Genomic DNA, 18,479 nt, shown 5'->3' with positions numbered 1-18,479 from the left:
GCACATTTAAAATAATACAGGGATCAATTAGGGTATTCTACCTATTTATTTTTTTAATTTAGTGTCTCCGCTCTCTCTTCTCTCCTTCACCTCCGCTCTCTGTCGCCGCCGACCATCAATCGGCGAACCTTCCCCGCCGCTTTGAAGAGGAGGTCTTTCGCACTCAAGGGAGCGCTTCTTCATGAGCTTTTATGGATTCCTTTATCGTTATAGCCATCGGGGGAGCTCCTAATGACATCGATTCGGAGGCGTGTGCCCTAGCTTCGTCGAAGGAACTTTGTAGAAAATGAAGCATCTCTTGAAGACAATCAACAAGGATCTAGGGTGTTTTCTTTAAAGTTTTCATGTGTTTTCATTCATTCATTGATTGTGTATTGTATTGCTCCATAGAGAGCTAAACCCTACTGGATACTTGGACATGCAAACAGAATTTTTTTTATTGACTTTTATTGTGTTTTCTTCAATTGAGTATTCATTTGAGCTTCAATCTTGTGTTCTTTATCATTGCTTTTCCTTAGAGTGACACTAGGATTGAGAGCTACACCTAATCATCTTAGTGACGAGTGACCATCACCACTAGGATTAGATTTGCCAAGGTTGAAGATGGTTGAAAGGATGAGTTGAGAGGTATCGAAGCGTCCCCTTCCCTCCGGTTTGATTTACTCTACCTCCGTATTCCAAGAGCTCTTAGCAATCATATGTGCTGTGAGGCGTCATCAGCATCTCTCTGCTGGAACCTCATATGGGATTAGGGATCTTTTGCCTGGACCAAAGGGTTTGATCTAATTTTAGGAATAGGGTTTATCATTTAGAATCTTTAGAACTCCAAGCAATCATATGTAGTATGAGGCGTCGAGAGCTTTCTCTCCACCGAGACCTTATAGGGGACTAGTCATAGGTTGACCTTAAGTTTGGGACTGATGTGCTTTTGGATTTCCAAGACTCAATTGATCTCAATTAGAAAAGCGTAATTTTAGTCTTGCTCTTGACTTAAGAATCCTAGAGGGACTATTGTCCGGGTACTCCATCTATCTTGACTGATTTTTCTCTACTTCTCTATTGTCCTACTTCTCTTTCCTCGGTTGCTTGTTTGTGAAATTGGTCATTCACACACTCATTCCATTTATTAGGCTAGATAGCGAGGTTATAGTTATTACCAGTACTCATATTCCCTGTAAATTCAACTACCCAACCCGTTAGGTATACTATATTATTTGAATGACCTGTGCACTTGCGGACACTCGCAAGGGGTGTGTCAGAGCATCAGGTGCAGCTAGTGCTGGCGATCTAGGACTAGGAGTTTAGGGATGATCGTGATTGAGATCAGATTTGGGCAGCGAAGCTTTTTAGCTCGGGGGAAATAGTGGATAGATCCGATTTGGGAGGTGGATACTTCTACCAATGTGCTTTCTCATCGGTATTGGGTGAGTTCTTTTTTTTGACTTGCTCATTTGGGTACTTGAATTATTCTTGTTTTTGCAAATGATTTAGGTTTGATTATGCTTAAGAACAGTAGGAAATTTAGTAATTATGGTTTTGGAGAGGAATTGAGACTTTTTTGAGAAATTAGGGTTGGCTCTTTCCATTTGTAGAGTGATGTGAAGAAATAAGCCAACTTTACTTTTTATTGTGATTGATCTTTGTTGGGTCTGTTTACTTCCTTATTTCTCAAATCATTTTCTCATTCATGGATATCAATAACCTTACACAATCATCATCGACGTGGTCTCTGGCTTCTCGTAAATCCTAGGAAACCTTCTCCTAAATCCTTCATCTGTGACTCATCTAGATTGGTCTCGCCACCAATTGGCATCACCGGAGATGAAAAAGGGTAAATCGAGTAAAAGTGCCCATGTCCACTAGTAGAATGGGCATGCTCTTCCCTTCAAGTTCGCAAAGTTGCTCAAGCCGGAGGTTTCTTGGGACAAGGCCTTTATCTTATTGATCTTCAGGCTGCCTTTTTAATTCTTTGTTGTTTTAATTACTTCTCAATCTAGTGGTTTTGCGCGTTGATCTTATTGATTTAATTCTTCATAGCTTCATGTTTTGGATTATAAATTTCTTTGTAGTTAGTTTAAGATTGTGCTTGTTTAATTTGTTTTAGGATCAATTGGGAGATGTGCTACATTAGATCTAGCAAGTAGATAAGCTTGTTTGTGGATTGCTATGGGGCGAGGTTCCTCTCATTAGTGCAAAAATGGATCGTCGTGAAAGTCCGCATTATCATGATCTTTGATGTTTTTCAGTTTTTGGGTGGAATTGGTAACATATATCCTAATAAGTAGTTGCAATTAACTGAGGGGAAAAAATATCCCTTTATTGAAAAAAAAAGTTAGGTGATTTTGTATCATTGTCTGTTTAGTTGGAGTAGGAGTTATTTAAGACTGAGGTTAACTTTGAGGAATTACTAGTACTTGGTTATCACGTCAATAGATGGTATAGGATAGCTAGCTATTTATAGTTAATAATGAAAAGGTCGGTAATATGTCTTTAAATATATTCATTATGGCTGACTTCAGATATAAAATCCCAATATCAATTTAAAGCAATTCTCTCTGGAATTGAGGTTAGAGTTTCTAAACATCCCGAGCACTGCCAATAGAAGCTACCGATTTCTTATGCTATTCATAATTTATATATGAATTACACTCCTGTGAATGAAGAGGTTTCGCTTTCAATCAATGAGGTACCTTCATAACAACCTTTAAGATGAGAAGTCTAAGATGTGCGGGATACTTTAGTAATTTTATTCTCTTGAATGAACATGTTTTCTTGAAGAAAAGAGGGGAGCAACCATGGTCTCATTCATCTTCTACTATACCAAATATCAGAGCAACTGAATTGCTTCTGTGAATGAAGATGATCATGTCAAGAATATGCTTCATGTCGGGTTTGAATGAAAACATGGTTTATGCATAATTTGCTATTTAAGATGATGCTAAGGATGTTTCTTTTGATTTTTCTTAATATTTGTCTTCAGGCACTCCATCCATGCAAGAGCCTTACAATGGCTTAGATGATACGGTACAGATGATTGTCATTTCCATCATTCCATGTAGCTGTGAATGTCTATCCCTGATGATGTTATGTTACCTCTTTTGGGTATTTACTGCCAATGAATTTCTTTTTAGCTAATGGGTGCTTAGACTTTTCTAATCTTGAAATCTAGCAAAATGTATGTGCATGCTTTTTGTTGTGATAGCATACACATACATTTTGCCAGATTGAGGTTTTGCTTATCTTCATCACATTTTGGGGTTGTTTTTCCATGATCATTGGTGTTCAAAACTTCATTCTTTGTAATGTGTGTCTGGGTTTGGAGGTCTAACAAATTATTTTCATCAATTTAATGATGTGACGAGAACAAGATGTAGAAAGGTTGATAGATTTAACCTAGGTTCTGGTCGTTCATTGTTTGAATTTTGACTAGATTCAGATTTAAATATTAACTGGGTATATGCACTATATTTTACCGATATTGCATGTTGTTTGTGCATCTCTAAGAAGAAAGGAGTAATCGTTATTTTCATCAAGTTACAGTGATTGAACATTCTCTTGTATTGATTCACTACTAGATGTTGTCTTTGCTTATATTGTAAGAGAGATGTTTTGCAAGAAGATTGTTCTTTTTCTATAAATCAGTGAATTACCTAATCTCATTATTAATTTATATGTACTCCAATTTTCAAAGATTTGTATGAATTATATGATTTTTTTGTATTTGTCTAGTAAATTTAATACTTTGTTGTTGTTTTTTTTAGATCAATGGTTCTCTTAAAAGAAAGGCAATAAAGGAGTTAATGGTGTTATTAGGAAGGGTGTTGCTAATTAGCAGATTCACACTAGAGCAACTATTACTTAAGAAGCCCAAATTTTTGTTGCTTTATATGTTCATTTTGTTCTTCTAAGGAAATGGTTGACATTTGTTTTGGTTTTAAACAATACCATTGAAGCTACCTATGTCATTTCTTATGTTTGCTATGAGTGATGACTTATAAACACTTTTGTTATGAGTATTTGATTTGATAAATAATTTTTTTAGAATAATGTGATTTATTATTATTGTTTTCATATAATGTTTAAAAATATTATAAATTATTTAATATACAAAAATTGTATAGTTATTTTTATGGCAATATCATCCGTAAAAATTCAAAAATTGATATAAAAATAAAGATATAGTGATGGAGGATTCCATCACTATAGCTATACTGTCAACATTATCTGTCAATAAAACATTAAAATTATTTATTTTCAATGTAGATGTAGTGACGGAAGTCTCTGTCACTATAGCTATGGTCCATATATTTTGTGTTTTTCACCCTTTTAGTCCTCTAATATAAAATCCGCCCTTTTCCTACTCGTATTTGCACATTTTAGTCCTTTAGTTATAAAATCCGCCCTTTTGATCTTTGTATTTATATATTTTCATCATTTTTGGTCCCTCCAGTTCATTACTTGGAAGGACCAAAAGGGCAGATCCGTCAATTGGAGGTATTAAAATACATAAATGTACAAATACGAGGACCAAAAATGCGGATTTTATATTAGAGGGACTAAATCGGAGGAAAACAAAAAATAGAGGGATCATTTTGATATTTTGACATAAAAAATAGGAAGCTTCCATCACTAGACATATACTGACGGTATTATCAGTCAATAAAAACTTTTAAAATTGATCTTAAATATGGATATAGTGACGGAAGCCTCCGTTAGTATAAGTTTTAGCTACACATTTTATTCTGTCGATATATCTAACAAAGATATTGCAACAATCGTAATTTTCGTCAATAAAGACTTATAAGGATTACTTTACGATTATTTTATCTTTGCAATAGGATTCATTGTTTGTCGGCATAGTATAAATATGACTATAGTAATGGAAATTGACGTTTTAGTGATTGAATTTTAGCCGAACAATATATATCAATTTGTTTTGCAGTGCTACTTTAGTTCATAAACATATAATTATTTTATATTTCTACTAAATGATTATTTAAATAATTAAATATTAACTTAGACTTTATATATATATTCTTTTTAGTTTTATACCTTATTTCATTATATAATTTTTTTTTTGTTATAATTATGTTATTTGTTATTTTTTCCCCTTATTATATTAAATTAAGTTATTTAAAATATTTGAACTAAATTTGACATTTATCGAATAATTATATTAAATTCAATTATTTAAAATATTTGAATTAGATTTGACATTGATCCAATTGACTAGTAGTTTAAACAAACACTTTTGAATGGTTAAATATTTGATTCAATTGATAACATTGAAAAAAAGGAAGAGAATCTATGGACCCGTTATGAATCGCGCATTTGATTGGAAATTTTTTAATGTTTACGTATATTAAATTCTTTAAAAAAACTATTACATTGCTATCTACCATCAAACAAAGCAAGGTGAATTTAGATTTTTTTTAATGAATTACTTTAATTACAATTATAGGCATGAAATTCAGTGAAGTTTGCGGCTTGTTAAATTATTAAGGGACTCAAATATTCGAACTCATCATCGTTGATGGTCCAGTAGTAATCTTCAACATATAGGCTCTAATTTTATAGCAATTAAAAATCCAGTGCAAAACAACACAATGGTTTCTTATTGGTGGGATATTAAATTTACGTACATTGATGTTGCTAATGAAGTTATTGCTAAACAAAATAACATAATACAACCAACAATATATAATGTTTATAATGCATTGTCTTTTATTGTAATAGTTGGTTGTTTTCGGTATAATTGCACCCTTATCCTTAAAAACAAGGTATAATACCCTAATTAGTCCCTCTACTTTTCTCTCTTCTTTTTTGGTCCTTCTACTCGGAAATGCTCCCAAGTAGTCCCTTTACTTTTGAAAATGGTTCTATTTAGTTCCTTCTACTCTAAAATAGATTAATTATTTGCATGTATTTTCAAGAATAGAGGAACTAGATGGGAAGAGATTAAGGGTAGAGTGACTAAATTGGGTCATTTTCAGGAGTAGAGGGATTAGTGGGGCGCATTTTTGAGTAAATGGACCAAAAAGGAAGAGAGAGAAAAGTAGAGGGACCAATTTGGGTAATATACCTAAAAACAAAGGCGAGTTAAATTTTTGAATGTTGTACTTATTTTCTCAAAACACTTTTATTATTTATTGTTATATTTTGCTAAATATTTCTCCCATTATCGGTTGTTATAAAAGTCTTTATGATGTACTTATGAGCTTTGAAGATGATGGTGTGTGTCCATAGAAAACAAACACATCTTTCAAAGGTTACAAGTGCATGGGTTATCAAGCAATAATTCTCTCATTGAATCATTAGAGGGCCGCCTTCACTGGGGTGCAAGAGCTACTATTACTTTATCTTCGACTACACTATTTAATCTACAAAACAATTTTGATTACTCAATTGCAAAATTAAGAAAATAAAGAAACGAGCTAAGCACACCACGCAAAAAAATAAAGATAACAAATCCAATGAAAAGAAAAGGCCATGGGCAAGGACCCCCTAGGAAGAAGACCAAGCATGGATATATTTGGGAATTAAAGTATAATGTTGGCTTAGGTTTTGGTCTGCTAGACTCTAAAGCCTACTACCCCAAAACCTCCATAGTATAGTCCTAATCCCATACAGGTTCCTCTAACCCGATGCACAAGGGGTCATACGGGTGGTTGCATGCTCCTTTGGCCCATACGCACTAGCTGCATGTGGCGTATAGTGCCCGCATGACTCCTAGTTGGACGTGCGTGGGCGTATAACACCTGCACAGTCTTCAACCATACATCAAAATTTCACCAATAAAACACGAGGACTCCTTACCATGTACCACGTTGCAACAATAAATTAATGAAGAAGTAACCATATGTTCAAGACAAAACCAAAACACATAAGACTAACTAAAAACAAACCAAGTAAACTAAAACACGTTAAAAGTATGCAAAATACGAAAACACAAAACTTGGGTTGCCTCCTAAGAAACTCTTGTTTAATATCATAAGTTTGACATTTTTAAACTTACCTTATGGAGGCTAAAAAAGAAAGTTCTTACCACTAGGATTTTCAAATGGCGATGACACTTATTCGGGTAAGTTGAGCGAAAGGAATGACTCCACATCATATGTACCTAGATCAATTATAAATGACTTGGTTACCTCATTTTCAAAAGATTTAGTCGCACGGCTGACCTTAGGGCACTCTTTTTTCCATGACTTCTTCCATGATGTCTCTCTTTTGCTCTTGGCCTTCTTCTTGGCTAGTGGCAACATAGAAAATTTTTTTCCAGTGGCTTTTTGAAGAGCCTCTCCTTTATCTTTTAGTTTTCATCGAAAATCGTTGACTTCCTTCAAGTATTCATGAAATGGATTCACCATCAACACTTCTTGCACACAATCATATAGAATTACTTTCATATCATCAACTGCATAAGAAGTGTCATCTTGTTCCTTGGGATGTTTTATTACTTCCGGGAGCTTAAATGATGTCTTCTTCATTTCAAAGTGTTTTCATTACTTCTTGCATTGGACGTCCAAGAGAGCACAGGAAGTGGAAAGAAATGGTCAAACGCAGAATGATTAGGACCTCAGCATCCTCGTTTACATATAAAATCATAAAATCAGTAGGAAATATTAACCTACCAACCTTGACCAATACATCACTCACGATACCTCGAGGGCGTCTAATGGATCGATCGTCCAGTTGCAAGGTCATTTACATTGGTTCTAGGTCTTGTAAGCCTAACTTGAGAAATAGTTTATACAACATAACATTAATGCTCACCCAAGAATCAGTGAGAGCCTTCTCCACAAGTGAGTCACCAAATTTACATTCAACCACCAGCCTCACTGTGGTACTTAATCTTTTGTGGTAACTTATTCTGGAGAATTTGCCAAACAAGTTTCCCCTAAAGCCACTATCGAGGCCTCCTTTAACTTGTGCTTGTTACTGAGCAATTCCTTTATGAATTTAACATACCTAGGCATTTGGAAAATACTACTACAAGCAGAAAGTTAATGTGAAGTTACTTGAGGACCTACATGGACTTCTTGAATTGAGTGTCCTCCTTGTCTTTCCATAATCTTGTCGGGTATGGGGATTTTCAGTTGGTATTCCTCGTCAATGTTTGTTGAGCATGTTGAGGTCACTTAGACTTGTTGTGGCTATCCTCAATATCAACCTTATCACTATAGGTTTCATCTCTCACTACAGTCTATTCCTTATCTCCATACGGCCTAGTGCTAGGCTGAACCTCAACCTCGCTACCACTCCTCAGAGTGATAGCCTTAAGTTGCTCGCGCGGATTGGTTTTAGCATTACTAGGGAGATTCCCTTGTGGCCTTTTAGAGCTTGCCTTAGCCAACTATCCATCTTGGTTATCAAGAATTTGAAGTGGCGCTTAGACATTTCTCAAAGTGGTATTCACCATGTCAAAACTTACATTTAGTGGTCTTCAAAAATTTTGCCAAGCCATTGAAAATTTTCTTTCTTTCGGTGATGAAGGTTGGTACTTAAATCCTGGAGGTTATGGAGGCCTTTGTTGACCTTGGCTCCCCCACTGAATGTTAGAGTGATTCCTCCACCCATGGTTGTATATGTTGCTATACGGGTTGCCTTGAGGTCTTTATCCTCCACTCACATAATCTACTTGTTCCATGGGAGTCACAGCTGAACTAGCAATCGGAAATTATGCCACATTATGTCCTCCTCTACAAGTATCACAACACATCACTGGCTTAAAGCTCAAGCCCGCTCTCTTGGCAATAAAAAGATCAAACCTCCTTGTCAATGCTTCTACCTTTGCTTCTAAGTCGGTGTTCATATCCACTTCATGTATCCCAACGGCTCATGGTGCTCTTGCTCTCAGTGCTCGATGTGACTCATTTTGGTCCATATCCTCAAACAAATACTCAACCTCTTCCAAATATTTGTTGCTTAAGGATCTACCTGCCACAACATCAATTAATTACTGAGTTTGATAGTTCAAATAATTGTACAAAATATGAACCCTCATCAACCAGTGATGTGGACATATTTGTAACATACCTTTAAACCTTCCATGTACCTCGAAGAGTGTCTTGGAATCTATTTGTCCAAATGCCGATATGTCTTACCTCACTTTTACTGTTTTTTTCAGAGGAAAATAGCGGCCAAGAATTTTGCCACCATGTCTTCTCAAGCCACAATTGAACCCAAAAATTAAGAATTAAGCCATCTATATGCCGCTTATCGCAAGCTAAACAGAAACAATCTTACTAATATTGCATCATCAAAAACACCATTGACTGGTGAGTGTACATTATTCTATTATTTCATATCACTTTGTACATTCATTTGGCTTGTATTAGGATCATATTGTAGAATTCAATGATAAACCCAGTGTATTTTGTATTCTCAGGCTTCAGGCGGCACTTAAAGGCGAGAGAGAACCATAAGAAGCATTCCAGACCTTAAATGAAGAAGCTGGAGCTCTCTCAGCAATATTTGAACAAGAACAAGACAAACTAGATGGCTTACATGCAGCTTAAGGCTGTAAGCCAATTTCAGAGAATCTTATGGGCATGCTTATGTCCATAAGGGGAAGCTCAGAGCTAAATCAGAGAACCTTATGGCTAGGACTTACGCTAGTACGGAGGAGTTTACAACCAGAACTTATGCTCGTAAGGGCACTCGCAACGGCAACATAGTGAAGCGTACGGTCTAGCACTTACAGCCGTAAGCTGGACCGTAACACAGATGAAACACCTTACAGACAGGGCTTACTGGCGTAAGTGTTCTTTTAAGGCTCACGACTCATCTTCCCCAGCTCCTTACATCCATGTCCTTACTCCCGTAACCAGCCAATAAGTAGCCTAGTACAAATAAATCTGATGAGAATTTTTAGGGCATTTTTTAGTATTCTTTGATTCTATTCTTAGAGGCAAAGCTAGGGGAGAAAGGAGGCGAATCTCCAAGACTTAAGGGATGATTATAGGAGGAGATTTGGATCCACATTCAAGGAGAAAGAGATCGTAGAGCTCATCCTTGGCGGCATTTGCAGAAGTTTCCTTGGAGTTTTTTGGTGATCTATCATTAACATGATTGAGAAGGAGGTTTTTATGTTTTCAATGTTTCCCATCGTGTTTTGTTGTTTAAATGGTTGCCCTCCATTAATGGATGGCTAATTTGTTAGATGTTTGGGCATAGTTGAACTATATGATTTATCTTTTGACATTGGTTGTTGGATTTATGTAATTTACTTGTTTTTTTATTATTACAATCCATTCTATTTGAATCTAATTATGTATTTGAATGCTTGATCTCTATCATGGTGGAAAGACCCTAGTTATTATGCTCGATGTGCTTTTTGAAGAGTAGAAATACCCACCTAGCATAGACATGACGTGATCAAAGAGAATTGTGAGTAAGCCTAAACATAAGGTACTTTGGAGACCCCGTCTCCTTCCATTCTCCCAAGTGAGTTAATGAGTATCTCCATGCTCTTTGCAATCATGTGGAGCAGATTTTATGACAAATCACATCTCAACTCTGTATTCAAATTAAAGGTAATCCTTCCACATAAGAGCGATTACCAACTTAAGAGATTCTCATTAGCTCACAGATAAGGTTTCATAGAGTGTTAATGCAATTGTGTTGATGATTGTATCAACTCTGCACCGATTCAGTTACTTTTCACCATCTATTGAGGGGTTTACTATGATTCAAGAAACCTGTCTGTTCAAATAGGATTGCATATCTAGATAATCTATGTCCTGTACTTTATATCAAACCCTAGAGTGATGTTATGCCCGAACATCGTTTCTTCCTTTGATTTCCTTCCTGCTTTATTTTATACTTATTATTTTTACTTTCTTTTGTTCACACACATCACTCATTTGTTTAGGATAATTTTCAGAGCTAGGGTTATTCCTAATATTCTTATTCTTCCCTATAGACCGACATCCCACTTTTTAACATTGTATTACATGATCGGCAAGTAGACTTGCGTCCCTATCATTGACCTTGCAAGTTGAAGACATCCATAAAACTTGTGATAGATGCTCGCTCTGAGTCCTCATTTGTCAAACTGCCAAACTGTACTATATTCAGTAACATCCTAATCTGTCAGACAAGATCAAATTATTTGTATTAACTATATAGGGCTTGTACACTGAATTCCTCTCTTATAAATTGCCGCCTCCCATAATCTGACAAGGTTCTTCTCTCTTCTTCCATGACTAAGGATGCCTTGTCTTTAATCTCAACTATCCTTGAGAAGAACCCTCTTATGTCTCTATCAATCTCTTGTGTATGGATCATTGAATTTTGCCGCCCGACTTTACAAGTCCCATAGGATTTGCATGGGTCATAAAAAAATTTCCTTGTAAAAGAAGGAGAGACAACAAATTAGAACCAAAGATAACAATAATCATAGAACATATGAAAAATAAAACGAATAGAAAAATGACTAGAGTAGTGAGCTTGGAGTTTTCCTAGTACACTTGGATGGACAACGGCGCCAAAAACTTGATGGTGGTGGTGTGTCATTAGAAAATGAACAAATTTCTCCTCAATTGCAAGTGCATCCATTGTCAGGTAAAAATCCTCTCTCACAAATATGGGAAGGTCGTATTCCCTTGAGTCCTAAAAGCTATTATTACTTCCTATTTGACTACACTATGTAATTTAGCAAATAGTTTTGATTGTTCGATTGCAAAATAAAAAAATAAAGAAACGAGCTAAGCACACCACACAATAAATAAAGATAACAAATGGCATTGAGAAGGAAAAGGGCTCAGGCAAGGATCCCCTCAAAAGAAGAACAAGCATGGATGAATTTGGGAATTAAAGTATGATGTTGGTTTTGGTTTTGGTCTGTTAGATTATAAAGTCAACTACCCTAGAACCTCTGTAGTATGGTCCTAATCCCATACGGATTCCTCCATATGAAAAATACCCTTATGGTGTTATTAGGTGCAAGGAGTCTTGGCAAGGGAAGCCCTAAGGCTCTGTAGGCTAGAAATAATTCTAATGCCTGTGGGAAGCTACCAACACTCTCAACCTCAGTCGTGGCCATGCAATAAATCCCTCTTCAATCTATGTGTGACCTCATACATACAAGAATCCGCTCTACAAGCATCATTCAACAATCAAAATCCATGGAATCCATCCATTGTAGGATGAACATGAACACAATAGATTGAAACCAAAATGAAACATGCCAACAATCAATTAAAAATTAAAGCATCTTCCGTATAAATTCTTCTAAGGTTCATCGGAGCTCGGTGGCCTTGGGAGCTTAGTTCAACATCAAAAGAGGAGAAAGCAAGAGATGCAAATAGTCAATGTAGAGGTCCAACGTAAACTCCCTATTCAGTTGACTAATGGTGGTGAGGAGACCTCATCCAATCCGCTCCGTTAAGCCCATTAATGTTCCCCTCGAGTTCCATATTCCTCTCCTCTCAGTTACCCCTTGAATCGACCTTCTCCAATGGATTTGTACCCTAGGAGTACTTGGAGATGTGTGGCTGCCAAGCTCTCCAAAACCCCTAAACTCGGCTTAAATCGTCGCCCAGATGTGCTAATAAGCATGTGGCGCTTGGGTGGTAAAATCCTTTTAAAAAAATCTTAATTAGGTAAGCCCTAAACACATGCGGCCGTCATGCAGCCCTATGGAGGCCACATAGCCCCAACCAAGGCCATGTGGCCTCCATGTAGCTTGCCATGGTGGCCATGGGGCACCCAACCCATATGTAGGCTGCGTGGCCCCTTAGGTAGCCATTTCTGGCTTGACTGGAGTCTTCACATCTTCTTCTTCTTCTCCTCGCTTGGTGTTAGGGGCTTTTATATGATATGTTTGACCTTGAACCAAAATAGAAATGATTCCCAAAAAGTATTGATTCAAACTATTAATGAAAATAAAAGGAGAAGAAAAGAGAGTAAACAAGAATAATCAGAAGAGGTAATCAATGGTAAAGTTGAGTACTCGGACAATGCTCACCCTAGGACTATTGTTTCAAGTGAAAAACTAATATTATGCTTCCCTAATTAAAGCTTAACGAGTTATGGAAATCCAAAGACACACGGTCCCAAACCTAAGGTTAACCGTGACTGGCCCTCAAAACTATGCCTCAGTGGAAAGGGATACTCTCAACACCTTACACTGCATGAGACTACTTAAGGTTCTAGGGACTCCAAGTGATAAACCCTATTTCTTAATTTAGATCAAACCCTTTGGTCCAAGCGAAAGATCCCTAATCACAACTAAGCCCCAGCACTAAGGATGTCTCAACACTTCACTTTGTCGCTCATGCAACTAAGCCCCAGCAGAGAAGATCTCTTAGAACTTTACTCTATCATGATCACAAATAACACTTGGAATATGGAGATAGGATAAATCATGTCGGAGGGAAAAGGGGGCATTCCCCTACCTCTCGACTCACCCTCTCAACATTCTTCAATCTTACTAAGTCTAACCCTAATGGAGATGCTCACTTGTCAAAAGGGTGACTAGATGGATTCTCAACCCTAGTTTCACTCCGAGGGAAAATCAAACCAATAAGCACACAAGATTGATAGTCAATTAAAACATCAATTAAAGGAAACATAATAGAAGTTAATGCAACAAAATCATCCTAGGGTTTACAAGTCCTTTCTTCAAAATTTGTCTCTGCAACCCTAAATGCACAAAAGAACACAAATACACACAAATGAGCCATAAAACCTGATAAAAGCGATGCTCAATGTAAGAAAAGTATACTTAGTAATACTTATACACAAGCACTTATCAAGTCTCAAATCCTTCCTCCGGTTTTAAATGCTTTTTCCAATGTCTTAAAATAAAATTAAAACAAAACACTTGTAAGCGAGCATCGGTGGTAAAAAAATTTGCATGAATGTAAATAAAATGTGATGTAGATATGATATATTTAGATGTTTATCAAGCTCCGAGCAATTTATCCACAAGAGGTCTCTTAAATATTGTTCTCTACTTATATTATGAAATTTATCCTTGTAATTAGAATCTATGCATCTAACTAAGTCATACTACTAATTTTCAGCACTTTATGATGATATAGTTTAGTATGAATATTTAAACATTCAAGAAAAACCAACTCAACTGTTAATTCCTCTAATTCTCAATAAAAAGAAAAAATTTATAATGTTTCATATTAAAAAAAATATATTAATATAATCTATACATAAGAAATTAGTTATAAAAGGAGATCAATATATATTGTGATATTGCATAGCTAATATAAGTTTTTCTTTATCTTGCAGTAACTTCTATTTTTCGAAAAAGTTTTAAATAATTTTTTCAATCTTTTTAGAGGAAATTTTTTTAAATGAATTTGGGCCAACTATGACATAATTAACACTAAATACATAGATATTTTTAATTTTTATTAATATTGATTTTTTAAAAAACAATCTTAAATATTTTTAATTTAAATAATTAAATTTAATTTTAGAAAAGGTCATTAGAGGGTTCAAATCTTAATTGTCGCCTAACATGGTTTTTTTTAAAAAAAATCAGTACATTGATTGTTTTGTTGGAAATTGGCCAACTTAAGGGATCTTATCATTTAAAGATGTATTTTAAATTTGAACTTAACCAATTAAGTTGAAAATCAATAAAATACATATTATAGAATTAAAAATGAAAAATTATTATTTTATACTGAACAAACTCGTATGGAGCTAAATCAAGATATATATAGATATATAATAACAAACTCTAAATATAATTATTAAAACTATGGTAAATAAGATCAACAAGATAGAATAAGTACATTATATTAAGAACACAAATGTTAATTCATTTATTTTGCCATCAAACAATATCCTTATATATGATACGAGGCAGTTATTTATTAATATGAGTTCAAAGTACAAATCCTTGTAGCATTCAGGAGTTTGATTAACAGTAATGTAGTGTTCCTATTCCTCACATTTGTATGCCTTATTTAAGCTACCACTTATTCTATTCTTCCCATAATATTTAGAGTCTAGAAATTAATAGAATAAACTGGAGTTCCATCTGAGTTGAAGAGACCAAAATGCTTTTCCACCTCTGGTGACTTCTGGTTCTCATTAAACATCTCAAAGATGAAAGCCTCGATAGCTCCAGGTTTCTTTGGTGTTCCCTTTCCAACATGATTGATCAAATTCTGATTATAAGTCTGAGCATTATCAATAGTTGCTGCATTCCCACCAGCAGAAGGCCATCCACTCTCTGATATAACAATACCCACATTAGATCCACCAGCTTTCTCTAAAGCTGAATACAATGAATCAACTATGGCATCAAATAGGTTTTGATATTGTAGTGATCCATCAGTCACAACGGTTCCAGGCGATGTAAATAAAGCATATTTGAGATCAATACTCCCAGTGTTGTCAATGTAACTAAAGTAAGGATATACATTAGCTAAGAGAGGTGATCCATTTGAGCTCAAGAAATTAATAATGGATCCCAAGCTTGACAATGCTGCAGAAGAGAATGAACCAGACGAAGGAGGGTATGATGTGCCTAGAACTACAGTGGATACAGCAGTTGAAACCTTAATTTGGTTTTGCAAGCCAGCTGAAGTTAATGCATTTTGAATATTTTGCATGGCTGGGAGGACATATTGTGCTGAGTCTCCAGGAATAACTTCATTACCAACTGCAATATACTTGAATTTAACATCAGACGAATAAGCTTTTATATTGTTTTGAACCCAAGTGCTAGCTGCTGAAGCATCAGAAGCCAAACTTTGGAGTTTGTCGTTAGGGACATCGAGGATAAGTTCAATATTTGAGCCTTTGAGAGCTTGGAGGGCAACATCATAAGGATCATAAAGTCTCATGCCATTTATGTTCTTAGATTTGTAGAGAGATATCACGGTACTTGGTTGAGGAAGATTATCTCCGAGTCTACCATAGCACACTCCAATAGACTGTCCACCTAAAAATGATCCATATATTACACACACAAACTAGCTTACATTGAAAATAATAATAATAATAATAATAATAATAATAATAATAATAACAATAATAATAATAAATTAATTAATTAATTAAATTAAAATAAAATAAAATAAAAAATCTGAAAAAAAAATAAAAGCTCTTTTTTCCGCCGCATGGTTTTTTTTGCTTATAATTAACAATTTCTTTCTTTCTTTTAATACATTTTTATCTACTGCAACATAAAAAAAAATGTTTTTTTTACCATCACTCCATTGTTTCCCCACTTATTAAGAAGGTATAATACCTGAATTAGTCCCTCTACTCAGAAATGCACCCCACTAATCCCTCTACTCTTGAAAATGATCCAATTTAGTCCTTCTACTCTTAATCTCTTCCTATCTAGTCCCTTTACTCTTGAAAAATACAGCCAATAATTGGTCTATTTCAGAGTAGGTGGAAATAAGTAGAACCATTTTCAAAAGTAGAGGGACTACTTGGTAGCATTTCTGAGTAGATGGACTAAAAAGGAAGAGAGAGAAAAGTAGGGGGACCAATTCGGGTATTATACCTATTAAGAAAGAATTAAACAAAGATATATTTATAAAAAAAAAAAAATTAATTAATTCCATTACTGAGCATGTTTCAAATTAATGGCTTCTAAAATAATTTGTGAAACAACTTTGACAAATACAAGGAAACAATTAATTAAGTGAAGATGTCTATGATCATGTCATGTTTACAAATTATTATTGCATTTTATTTTATTTTATTTTATTTTATTTTTTTACAATAGGTGGCATGCGCTGCTTAAAGGTTTGTTAAAGGGACATGTAAATACAGAAGTGCGTTAATTATGGTGGCAATTGAACCCTAGAAATTTATTAATTTGGTAAAATGGCATATGGGGTAATAAAAATTCAACATATACATGCCTATGAATTTACAGAGAATATCCTACCATGTAACCCTAGAGGAAAGGAATACAACTTCTATCATAATAGACCAACTCAAAATCCATTTCAATAATATTATGAATAATATTTGCATCTAAAAATAATGGTATAATCACCAAAATAGTCCCTGTACTTTTCTCTCTCTTCTTTTTTTGTCCCTCTACTCAGAAATACTCCTGATTAGTCCATTTACTTTTGGAAAATATGCCCAATTAGTTAGAAATGCTCCCAACTAGTCCCTCTACTTTTAAAAATACGGCCACTTAGTCCCTCTAGTTGAGCCATTTTTTAAATTAGAGGGACTAGTTGGGGAGCATTTCTAACTAAATGGGTACATTTTCAAAAGTAGAGGGACTAATCGGAAATATTTCTGAGTAGAGGGACCAAAAAGAAAAAAAAATAGAGAGACCAATTATGATAATATACCAAAATAATAGATAAATAGTAGTGCTATAGTACCGGAAGACAAGGCGCTGACCCAATGCCTAACCATCCATTGTTGTGTCACAATCCACTAAGGTATGCAGTAAGCATCTTATTGCATTTTTTTTTAATGCTTGCATCTATGTCATTTTTATATTATTGTAATTTTTTCCCCTGCGAACCAATCTCTTATTTTCTAATTTGTCCACATTAGCCTAACAAGGGCCCAAATACACATTAACTTAAAGTTCAGGATTCAATTCTTATACTATACAAAAACCAAAAGAACAAAATATTAATTAGAATCTTTTCCAAATAATAAAATATAGAACAAAATTATTTATTTTTCTTATATAATTTATTTTATTAACTCAACTTCTGCTTTAGAAACATGTACAAATCATGAAAAAATACTTAAAAGCTCACTTTCTTATCCATAAAACGGTAATAATAATAATAATAATAATAATAATAATAATAATAATTCTTTACTATAAAGGTTGTATCTCTAGACTTCTATGTACTAGCCAAAATAATAATCTCCACTTTATTTCAAATAATATTAAATAAAAAAAAATTCTCTCCTTCCTCTCTCCTAAATAATATATATATATATATATATAAACATAAAAGATATAAAGAAAATACCTCTTGGCATAGTAACAAGAGCTCCGAGAGCTAATACAATGGCAAACATTGTGATGGAATTTTGCATTGTCATAGTGTGCATTCGGTGAAGAGTACGATGAGATACATGTAAAAGTATGCCACCTCTTTATATAGATGAAGAATGGAAGACAGTTTCAATTTCTCTTCTAGTTTTAGTTCTAGTCTTTAGTATTGAAATGCATGCACATTAGCTAGCAGTCAGCTACATGCACTCATCATCGCTAAAATGTCATGAAAGCAAGGTTTTGTCCTACGCAAAGACTAATTCACTTTTTGGCCACAATTTTCCAATTTCTATCTGGAATCACATGAATTTTTCTTATCAATGAATGCCTAATTTTTCGGTCTAGATTTTATCTTTCTTTCAGAACAAAGGAAAATCTTATTTAATTTTTTATTTCTTAATATAAGAATATCTCTATAAAAAACCTATATATAAGCCTATATATACTGAAGCACTTGATTTTTTTTAATGTTATTTAATTCATCTTTTTTGTTGTTTTATTTATT

General features: G+C 34.6%; 1 protein-coding gene across 1 annotated transcript; it reads right to left on the bottom strand.

The window, feature by feature from the left end:
* Positions 1 to 14,766: 14,766 nt before the first annotated feature.
* Positions 14,767 to 18,053, bottom strand: LOC120264577 (glucan endo-1,3-beta-glucosidase-like). Its single transcript, XM_039272400.1, has 2 exons — positions 17,949 to 18,053; positions 14,767 to 15,919 (listed from the first exon to the last, which is right to left on the bottom strand). Exons 1-2 carry the CDS (start codon positions 18,028 to 18,030, stop codon positions 14,979 to 14,981), a joined length of 1,023 nt encoding a protein of 340 aa, XP_039128334.1. The 5' UTR covers positions 18,031 to 18,053; the 3' UTR covers positions 14,767 to 14,978.
* Positions 18,054 to 18,479: the final 426 nt, after the last annotated feature.

The sequence above is a fragment of the Dioscorea cayenensis genome, chromosome 7, assembly GCF_009730915.1.
Source record: "Dioscorea cayenensis subsp. rotundata cultivar TDr96_F1 chromosome 7, TDr96_F1_v2_PseudoChromosome.rev07_lg8_w22 25.fasta, whole genome shotgun sequence".
Lineage (NCBI taxonomy): Eukaryota > Viridiplantae > Streptophyta > Magnoliopsida > Dioscoreales > Dioscoreaceae > Dioscorea > Dioscorea cayenensis.
The sequence above is the reverse complement of the archived record's forward strand: the minus strand, read 5'-3'. Positions and strand labels throughout refer to the sequence as shown.

Bases quoted from the DNA above. Each gene is read 5' to 3' on its own strand.
- LOC120264577 (XM_039272400.1), bottom strand. From the start codon at position 18,030: ATGCACACTATGACAATGCAAAATTCCATCACAATGTTTGCCATTGTA. The intron at 15,920-17,948 runs GTATTTTCTTTA...GATCATTTTTAG, and splicing joins TCTTGTTACTATGCCAAGAG to GTGGACAGTCTATTGGAGTG.